The sequence below is a fragment of the Carlito syrichta genome, unplaced genomic scaffold (genome assembly GCF_000164805.1).
Source record: "Carlito syrichta isolate Samal-C Ts95f unplaced genomic scaffold, Tarsius_syrichta-2.0.1 Scaffold301924, whole genome shotgun sequence".
Classification (NCBI taxonomy): Eukaryota; Metazoa; Chordata; class Mammalia; order Primates; family Tarsiidae; genus Carlito; species Carlito syrichta.
In genome coordinates this window covers 768,893-778,749 of record NW_007246020.1, presented here as the reverse complement: position 1 = coordinate 778,749, position 9,857 = coordinate 768,893, and the positions used below count along the sequence as shown (strand labels likewise).

The 9,857-nt window shown below is 57.2% G+C and overlaps 2 protein-coding genes across 7 annotated transcripts in view; one reads left to right on the top strand and one right to left on the bottom strand.

Annotated features, from left to right (window-relative positions):
• Positions 1–168: 168 nt before the first annotated feature.
• On the top strand, positions 169–5,017 carry THAP3 (THAP domain containing 3). Its single transcript, XM_008055684.1, has 4 exons — positions 169–435; positions 2,949–3,011; positions 3,876–3,980; positions 4,279–5,017. The coding sequence occupies exons 1-4, from the start codon at positions 169–171 to the stop codon at positions 4,561–4,563; spliced, it is 720 nt and encodes a 239-aa protein (XP_008053875.1). The 3' UTR covers positions 4,564–5,017.
• A 316-nt stretch (positions 5,018–5,333) lies between these two features.
• The window catches only part of DNAJC11 (DnaJ heat shock protein family (Hsp40) member C11), an 82,166-nt gene continuing 77,642 nt past the window's right edge, over positions 5,334–9,857 (bottom strand). For 5 of the 6 annotated variants that reach the window (XM_008055682.2, XM_021711199.1, XM_008055683.2 and 2 more), the window contains 4 exons: positions 8,377–8,434; positions 8,124–8,266; positions 7,297–7,426; positions 5,334–6,895 (listed from right to left, as the gene is read on the bottom strand). In XM_008055682.2, the coding sequence (XP_008053873.1) occupies positions 6,870–6,895; positions 7,297–7,426; positions 8,124–8,266; positions 8,377–8,434 (357 nt within the window). In that variant the 3' untranslated portion in view covers positions 5,334–6,869. The remainder of the gene's footprint in view (positions 6,896–7,296; positions 7,427–8,123; positions 8,267–8,376; positions 8,435–9,857) is intronic. The other variant, XR_002481839.1, reaches the window with a different exon arrangement.

The window sequence follows — 9,857 nt, the reverse complement described above, 5'->3', positions numbered from 1 at the left end:
AAGCTCATGGCTACCGCAGCCTCAACCTGCAGGGCTCAGGCGAGCCTTCCGCCTCAGCCTTCCAAGCAGCTGAAAGTACAGGCATGCGCCACTATGCCTGGCTAAGTGTGATTTAACAAAGTGAGATGATTGCATTTCCAGAGCTGTCCAGAAACACGCTGTGTGGCGATGCGAGGATTGCACGGGCCGGCGGTTCTGGGTCAGCCTCGCTGGAGCCCCGTGTCTCCTGCCTTTGTCTGCAGGTTCCCGTTTAGCCGCCCGGAGCTGCTGAAGGAATGGGTGCTGAAGATTGGCCGGGGCAACTTCAAGCCCAAGCAGCACACGGTCATCTGCTCTGAGCACTTCAGGCCTGAGTGCTTCAGCGCCTTTGGCAACCGTAAGAACCTGAAGCATAACGCCGTGCCCACTGTGTTCGCCTTCCAGGACCCGGCGCAGGTAGGGGCGGCGCGGCCTTCCCTCCAGATCCAGCCCCCACGAACCACCAGCTGCTGGGGTGGGGCAGCACTTGTGGACAAAGTCAAGGCCAAGAAGTACGGTGAGAGTGGCACTGTCAAGCCTCTGGGTCCCAGAGCCCCGTGGCCCTGCTGGCTGTGACCTTGGCTTTAGAAGTCATAACTTAAGCACTTTAAAAATAAATCATGCTGCACACCAGGAAGCCATGGAAGAGGCGGAGTGGTGAACACGCCTAGACCTTGGCCCTCTGCCTCTTGCCCTGGCTGAGTCTCCCGTGGGCTCCAGGCCATGCAGTGAGGACCTTCCCACCTAAAGGGCAGCAGGCTCGGCGTCACATTCAGATTCAGTGCTCTTTGTCCCAGAGGCCAGCTGGCAAGTCTCCTTCAACTTCTGCCCGTGCCAGGTGCTGGGCTAGGTGCCTCTGGGCCTGCAGCTCATATAGCCAGGGGAATGGAAGGATTTTGCAGGGGGAGCGGCGGGGGCAACCTGCGGACATTGGGCAGAGGATTGGTGTGGAAGAATTTGGGCGCGTTCCGGAACAGTACCCAGGCCGGCTTGTCTGGGGGCCGTCAGCAGTCAGAGAGGCGCGACGGGGCCATGAGAGGCTGGGAAAGGCCGTGGGGCTCCGGTGTCATGGGCAGCCCGGCTGCTGGAACAGGCACGAGACGGGGGCTGGGAGGCTGAGGTGAGGGTCCTGCGAGGGCCGCTGCTGGGTCTGCAGACACCTCTTCTCGCTGCGTCCTCACGCGGCAGACAGCAGAGAGAGGGCTCCTCTTGTGACCCGATCGCCTCCACAAGGCCTAACTCCTGGCGTCACATTGGGGCGATTTCGGGGCACCCACAGCAGTGGGGGACGTGACTCGGGTCACAGGTGGAGAAGGGCTTGGTGGGACGCGCCCTCGGGGCCACGCAGTGTCCCTGATGAGTGGTCCTGGCATCCTGAGCTGAGGGTGGGGCGCAAGGAGGAGGCAGGTAGCGGCCCTTGCAGGCCTGGGAGGTGGCCGGGGAGGCAGTGTCCACCGAGCCTCTGGAGAAGGTGGCTCCCCGGCCCCCTGAGGAGCTGGGTCTCGCGCAGGCCGGGACACTTAGGTGGCTGTGGCGGGGATGGGCGTGTGGGTCTGGTTCAGGGAGGTTCACAGGTAGCGGGACACTGAGGCCTGAGAAGTGCTAGGCCCATTTGAAGCTGGAAGGCAGGGTGGTGGTGGTCCCTGTGCTGGTGTGAATTGATTGGTGTGAGAGGAATGGGAGCTGTGACTTGGGAGCCGTGACTTGCCAAGTGTGGAAGAGTGGGTGGCTGTTGGCAAACATGCCTGAATGGCCGCTCAGGGCTGCTGTGCCTGTCCGTCCTTCCCCCAGAGACCCACATGCTAGCTGCCTCACACCTCAAGGCTGCGTGCTGTTCCTCCAGGAGACCCCTCTGTGCCCACCGGCCTGCTGGCCCTCCGCCCTCTCCCCTGTAGTCTCCTGCCTGGGGCCACCTGCCATGCTGCCCGTTTCCATCACTTCTTTCCTTGAGCACAAGCTGTGTGAGGGCAGGACTTCATTTCCCTGCCTGACACCTGAGCACCTGCATGCCGCCCCCCGTGGGCTGCTCAGTGCGTGCCTGCTGAGAGACAGCGCAGTGTCCTCGCCTTCACATACCTGTGGTGAAATGGGGGCCCTGAAATAAGATGACAGTTGGACAACCTGGTGTGCCTAGTGCTTCCAGTGCCAGGCTGGTGACAGAAGTTGGGCGTGGCCCTAGCGGCTCAGGCAGGCTCTGCTCTGTGGTCACTGCCTGGCAGGCCCAGGACTGCAGCTTCCACGTGGGTGAAGTGGGCTTCCTGCTGCATGCTGCACTCCCAGGGCAGACACCCACGGAGGCAGGATGCCAGGCCCTGGGCGAAATGTGTGAGTTTGACGGTTCCTGTTCTGTAGGGACCTTTTTAGAGACCGCTGACCATGACTTGGGAACATGAAGCAGAGCACAGAGTGGGTGGCAAGAGCTGGGCTGGGCTTCCGGTCAGTCTCTCTCTCTCTCTCTCTCTCTCTCTCTCTTTTATTTTTTGAGTTGGAGTCTCACTCTGTCACCCAGACTGGAGTGCAGTGGCCGGTCCCGGCCACCGCAGCCTCGACCTGCTGGACTCTGGCGATCCTTCCGCCTCAGCCTTCCAAGTAGCCTTCCAAGTACAGGCGCGCACTACCACACCCAGCTGATTTTTGATTTATTGTAGAGATGAGGTCTTGCTGAGTTGCCCAGGCGGGTCTCGAACCTGCGGGCTCAGGCAATCCACTCACCTCAGCCTCCCAAAGCACTGGGGTTACAGGCTGAGCCACCGAGCCCAGCTAGGTCAGTCTCTTTTAACAGACACTATTAGACATGGCACACACGGTGAGCAGTGTTCCGAGATGCCCGAGGCCCCATGGGGCTAGGAGGGCTCTTGGGTCCGCAGATCCTTCAAACCCCATGTGGGCCGCACATGCACCATCTGCATTGGTCCGTGTGTCTCTTGCAGCTGGTGAGGGAGAACACAGACCCTGCAGGCGATAGAGGAGAGGCCAGCCCTCACAACAAAAAGGTGGGTGTGCATGGGCCAGGTGCCTGAATACCTGAGTGATGGGGCGGCCTCCCCGGCAAGGCCAGCCTGCTGGGCCTGCCTGCTGTTCCTTGGGCTCTGGAGTTCTGGGTTTCCTGTTTTCCTGGAGAAGGGAAAGCTGGGGCTGCTCAGGCTTCTCCTTTCTTTTCAATATCAGGGGAAGTTCACTTGGTAGCAAGGCTTGTGCCTGATTTTTTCTTATCTTTTTTTTTTGAGTCAGAGTCTCACTCTGCCACCGCAGTCTCGACCTGCTGGGCTCAGGCAAGCCTTCCACCTCAGCCTCCCAAGTAGCTGGACTGTGGGCACCACCGTGCTCGGCTAATTTTTTGATATTTTGTAGAGACAGGGGCTTGCTGTGTTGCCCAGACTGGTCTTGTGCCTAATTTCTTTCTTTTTTTTTTTTTTTTGGTTGGAGTCTCACTCTGTCACCCAGGCTGGAGAGCGGTGGCATACTCCCGGCCACCATAGCCTCGACCTGCTGGGCTCCGGCAATCCTTCCACCTCAGCCTTCCAAGTAGCCAGAACTTCAGATGTACGCTACCACGCCCAGCTAATTTTTGATGTATTGTAGAGACGAGGTCTTGCCAAGTTGCCCTGGTGGGTCTCGAACCTGCGAGTTCAGGCAGTCCTCACCTCGGCCTCCCAAAGTGCTGGGATGACAGGCTGAGCCACTGAGCCTGGCCGTACCTGATTTCTTAAGGTTCCAGTTCAACTGTGTGGTAGAAATAGGCTTCTTTCACAGACCCTGGGGTCCCTGACTGTGGCCACTCCATAGGCCATGTGAACAGCTTGGAGAGGATCTGGTGTCCACAGGCTCCACGGCCTGATCCGCCTTGCTGTTCCCAGGTCCTCCCCGAGGCAGGGGCCACAGAGCACAGCCCTGGGAGAACTATGGACACTGCCCTTGAAGAGCTTCAGCTGTCCACAAATGCTGAAGGCCCCATAAAGCAGGTAAGACAGGGTCTGAGCAGGAAGCCAGTGTGCAGTGGTTGATCTTGTCATGAGATGCTTTGCTTCAGAGGGAAAGCTGTTGCCCTGGAAACCCTAAGACTGTCAGGAGCTGGTGCGTAGCCTCGATGTCAGAGCTTCCTAGTAAAATCAGTCCCACACTCTGGGATGTGTGGATTTCAGAGCAGCGGAAGTGCGTCTCGCTGCTCAGGGTAGATGCCCAGTGCGTGCTTCCTGAGTGCAGTGGTTCTGCTGGGCTTTCTGCCTTTGGGCAGCCCTCGGCTCTCACCTCTGTCCTCAGGTCTTGCCACAGAGACTGGAAGCAGCAGAGGCCCCTGGTCGGCCAGCCAGCCCCACAGGGCTGAGAAGATCTGTCCCCAGGCAGCCGTCGGATCACAGCTATGCCCTTTTGGACTTAGACACCCTGAAGAAGAAACTTTTCCTCACTCTGAAGGAAAACGAAAAGCTCCGGAAGCGCCTGCAGGCCCAGAGGCTGGTGATGCGGAGGCTGTCCAGCCGTCTCCGTGCCCACAGAGTGGGGCTGCGGGGACTCCAGGCCAGACCTCAGCCAGAGCAGCAGAGCTGAGCCTGACAGGCGCCGGGACGTGGGGCGGTGGTAGCACCTGAGGCCAGGCAGTGGCCTTGGGGTTCTGGCCAAGGACATTTCTGCCTGTTGCTGACCAGAGAGTGGCCGACAGGCACACCAGGCAGGGGACTGAGACAGCAGCCAGATGGCCTGGCCAGGAGCTCAGACGCTGTTGCCGTGGTGGCTGGAGGCACCAGGCTGGGAGAGCAGGCCCATGAGCACATCCCCTCAGCACGTGCTGTCGATGGAACCACAGCACAAAGAGCTGCTTGGGCCCCACGGCAGACAGGGAGCCTTTATCCCAGAGGATACATCCTCCAGGGAGCCAGGGTGGGTGGGTGCCTTTCATCAGCCTGGACAGCCAGTGCGAAGCGGCTGGGACTGGCCTCTGTCCTAGGGAGTAACCCCTCCTGCCTGGTGTGAGTGACGTAATAAAGTGTCTTTCTACCCTGCAGTGTCTCCTCACTTCCTGTTTCCTGTTAAAGAGCTGGCAGGGCAGGGGTGACTACCTCTGACAATGAAAAAGCAGACCATGACTTTAGCTAATTAAAAAGCAAAACAAAAATTCTAGCCTGATTTCCCAACTGTGGGTTCTATTTCTCAGGCAAGTGTTTAACAGACAGTGGGACCACAGCTGCAAGTCCAGCCTGGTTCAGCTGTGGCTTACACAGCAGGGAACCGAGGATGGGAGCAAGTCCCCTGGGCAGGGCACCTTCCTTATCTTGCTACTCCTAAAAATGAACACACAAACACACCGAAGAATACTCTCCTCAGCTTTCAGGAAGGGTTTATTGTGGTGAGTGCCGTTCGTACAGTTGACGTCACCACGAGGAGGGCCGGTGCCCACAAGCACCTGTGGCAGAGGCAGATGGGGCAGGGCCAGGATCGAGGCTCATGCAACATGACGTCCACTGTGCGGCTCAGTCCGTGGGGGCCACTGGAGAAACTTTTAAAAAATGGAGATAAATATCAGGCTTTCGGGCTGTCTGCTACGAGGGCTGACGTCGGCAATGGTTGCAGGGAAGCAGGAGACCACAGTGGCCATCGGTCTCCAAGTCCCGCGGTCCCAGCTCGCCCGTGCAGTGCCTGCTTGGAGGGGGTCAATGAGGGTGTTAGTGAAGGCGGGTGACTGCTGCCACGTCCAGGACCCACGACATAGGCCAGTGCCCACAGGTAGCTCTACTGCAACGAACAACCCAGGCTGCAAGGAGCCTCCTGGCGAGGAGCCACATTCTGCATCCACAGTGGGCAAGAAAGGGTTCTGGAGCAGTAGCACCCCTCGGGAGCACCCCTGTAAGGAGGGGCAGGGCCTGTCAGGCACAGGGAACAGTGGTGCCAACTGCTGGGTGGGTACTTGCCAGCCCCTCGTGAGCTTGTGGGCCAGCCCCGGGGTCAGCACCTCTGGGCTTGGCTCGTCCGACCTGTCCTGCTCCCCCTTGCCTAGTACTCAGCTCTGTCCGGGGGCCTCCCTCTTCCCAGCCCCATGCTGTCACAGCAGGTGGCCACAGGCAGGCCAGGCTGTGCTGAGTGGGGTGTGCAGGGTGCGGGTCAGCTCACATCTGCATCCGTCTCCACAGGGACACGGGAGGTAACCCGTGTCAGGGATGGGCCCTGGGACTGGAATCACATCACTCTGTCCCAAGCCAGGGGCCGGTGGGGTGATCTGAGCAGCTCTGGGGACAGGAAAAAGAGACTACTTTCCAAACCTGTTTGTTCTCAGATAAAAAGCAGTTTTATGAGCCCACAATCCTCTCCAGATTCACGTGGTAATATTTCAGCAGAAAAAGGTGCTTTGTGGCAAGTCGGCCGCACAGATGCTCCCTTGACCTGGAGGCACTGGTGTGTGGAAGTGCCTCCCTCCCTTTCTGGTGTTTCCCACGTTCGGTGTGGATTTGGGGAAAAGCAGTTCACAGTCCTATGTGTGAGGACAGGGTGTTCCACAAATACCCCAGACAGAACCAAGAACTACGGGGTGGCAGGCAGCATTCAGCACACCTGCTGGAGAACCTGTGGGGAGCTGGCAGCGTCAGGCCCAGGGCCCTTCCCTGCGGGAACACGATCCTTGGACAACAGCCACGGGCCATGCTGCTGTCTGATCCAGGGTGGGGCTGCCTTAGTCCCACCCCCCAGCACTCAAGAAAGCTGGGGTGTTTGCATGTCCCTTCACATAATTGATACGGTGCCACCTTCTACAGGAATAATATAAAATAAAAACATCTGATGTTGGGGTTTTTTCCCTGCTTCCACATTTGTAGACTCCCAGGAGATTTTTTTGCAGCCTTTAAAAAATCTGGTTTGCAAGCAATTTATCCATCTGTATCGATCCTGTGAGCTGTAAAAGAAAAGACAGATGCAGGCGATTAGAAGGCGGCTGTTCCCATGCCCCTTTCTCCAGGGGATCAGCCGCTGGCCCATACTGGGCAGAGCACGAGCTGCCAGGAATCCCCTGCTTCTGGAACGTGGAGGTTTGCATGCACACCCAGCCACTCAGGCTGCAGTTTGCAATCAAAGAGCTCACTCTCGTTCTACCTGTGAAAGGGCTGAAGCCCCTCCCCAGGGCACAAAGCAAGGGCTCCCTGCGAGTCATGAAGCCAAGGTTCAGTCAGCCTCCGTGCCACCAGGTGGACAACTGAGGGAAGGCGATCATCAGTCCACACCATGAGCAGCCACCACAACGTCCCTCCCTTCAGGGACCAAGGGCCTTTTGGTGTGACTAAAGGGGCAGCTACTCACACTGCTTTGGTATCCTGAGGGCCTCACTGTCCAGCACCATCACCTGATGCAGGACACCTCGGAACTGATAGAGCACTTTCAGGTTCTTCTCTTCACCCACACACGGGTCATAAAAGCCAGGCAGCCCAGCCTGGAACAAACAGGTAGTTATTTTAATGGCTACTCCAGACAGCTAAGACCAGCACTCCTCCCTGTTACCACTTGCGGTGTGGAGTGGAAGGGCCCTGCCTTGCCCTCAGGAGAGGGAAACTTTGGAGCTGGAAAAAAAATGAGACTCTCAAAAAAGTGCCCCCATAGTTCTCAACATGCCTATCAATGCAAGCCTTCAATACGAGACGACACAGAGCTCTGTCCTCACAGGAGCCCTCCCCAGACAGTGTGCCTGCATGGCCTCTTCAGGAGCCAGAGCTCTCTGGCCTGAGTAAATCTGCACTTTAATTCTGGCTAGTCCACTTCCCAGGCTCCAGAGGCGAGACTCAAACATGTCTTAAGTGACCTTGTGCTCTTTCAGGAACAAGGCAAAAATAGAATACAACTGCCATGAAGGCAGATGTGTGTTTTCTGCCACTGTGCCTGGCGCAGAGCAGGAGCTTAGTGAAGACCTGTTGAGTGCATGGATGGAATAATGAAGGGAGCAAGTGGAGCTGCAGGGTAGAACCACCTGGGCCCAGGAGCTCCCAGGCAGCAGATGCCAGCGGACGGAAGAATCCACCGCAACAAGCGGCCACTGCAAGAGGCCAGGCTGTCCTGTGAGACAACCTATTCTGTGAACTCCTTTTTCTGCTGGGCTCCCGTGAGCACAGGGCACACGGTGGGCACTGCTATACCTTGGATGCCTCTGTGAGGATGAGCTTTGAGTCCTTTACCAGGCACTGCAGGGGCACAGTCACGTCGATCACCTTCACCTTCTCGTTCTTCTTGCTCTTGTCATTGACAAATTTCCCGTACCAGGCGTTCACGATGATGAGCCCTAATGACGGATTCAGTCAGAGCAGAGGCATGCCTCCTCTGGGCACTTCCCGAGCAGGTTCGAGACCCCCCAGCCCCCACCCTGACTCAAGAGAGGACACGCCTTCTCACCCATTTTGGACTCCTCTGCCTCGATGATCCTTCGGACAGATTCCTGCATCAACCGAACCTACCAAAGAACAAGGAGGACCACGTCGGGCCCCGCAGGATCTGCTCCACCTTTGCGTTCAGAGGGCTGTGGACGGGAGTCCGTGTCCAGCAGCACGCCTCTTGGGCACAGAACGGAAGAGGGTGGCTGCCCCAAGAACTCGGCTCCCACCTGCGCACTCTGAAACCCCTAGTCTTGGAGTAAGTGGCTTGGGGTGGGCAGGTAAAGCAGCACCTGAAATGGCACAACCCCTACCTGCAACCTTGGGATCATCAGGGTGACCCGATGAAAACCTTTGCTTTGCTGACCCAATGAAAACCTCCTGAATACACTGTCAGCATTCCAGAGTAAAGATGTTTCACACAAGGAACTGGACTTGAGAAAGGGCCTGTGTTCTCCTGTGGCACCATTTTGCTGGGCAGCGCTGTGCTGTCCCCTCAGACAGGGACGTGCTTGCAGGCCCACACACACTGCTCACTTCGGGCTGTCTGCCTGGGCACTGGGTACATATATCAGCCCTTTGGACCATGAAAAGCCCAACAGTGTGCCTGTCATTTATCCAGAATGCCTGCTTTGTGTCCTGTAAAAGGCAGTACACTTAAAGGGAAGAAACAGAGGTCAGGCTGGATGTGGTGGCTCAGGGAGGCTGAGCGGGGAGGATCGCCTGAAGCCAGAGTTCGAGAACAGCCTCAGAGATATAGCAAGACTGTGTTAAATTAGCCAGGCATGATAGTCTGTGCCTAGTCCCAGCTATTCAGCAGGCTGAGGAGGATTGCTTGAGCCCAAGAAGTCAAGGCTGTGGTGAGGTGAGTTGTGACTGTGCCTGGGTGACATAGTGAGACCTTGACTCAGAAAAAAATTAGTTTTGTTGGAGTGCCTGTAGTCCCAGCAACTCAGGAGGCTGAGGCAGGAGGACTGCTTGAGCCCAGGAGGTCAAGGCTGCAGTGAGCTGTGATGGCGCCACTGTACTCCAGCAATGCCAGACTCTGGGAGGCTGAGGTGGGAAGATTGCTTGAGTCCAGGAGTTTGAGACCAGCTTGGGCAACATGGTGAGACCTCATTCCACACAAAAACCAAAGAATTAGCCGGGCGTGGTGGTGTGTGCCTGTAGTCCCAGCTACTCAGGAGACTGAGGAAGAAAGTTCCCCTGAGCCCAGGAGGTCAAGGCTGCAGTGAGCTGTGATGGTGCCACTGTACTCCAGCCTGGGCAAGAGTGAGACTCTGGCTCCAAAAGAAAAGATGATAGTTACTTGCTTCCAGATTGCTGGGCTCAACCAATCTTCTGGCCTCTACCTCCCAGATTGCTGGATTACAGGCATGAGCTACCGTGCCCTGGGACTAATCACCATTTTTATTTATTTATTTTATTTTTGGTTTTTTTTTGAGTTGGAGTCTCACTGTCGCCCAGACTGGAGTGCAGTGGCCGCTCCCAGCCACTGCAGCC

Coding starts and splice junctions, on each gene's coding strand:
- THAP3 (XM_008055684.1), top strand. CDS start 169: ATGCGAGGATTGCACGGGCCGGCGGTTCTGGGTCAGCCTCGCTGGAGC. Junction 436..2,948: donor CCTTCCAGGACCCGGCGCAG/GTAGGGGCGGCG, acceptor TGTCTCTTGCAG/CTGGTGAGGGAGAACACAGA. Junction 3,981..4,278: donor CTGAAGGCCCCATAAAGCAG/GTAAGACAGGGT, acceptor CTCTGTCCTCAG/GTCTTGCCACAGAGACTGGA.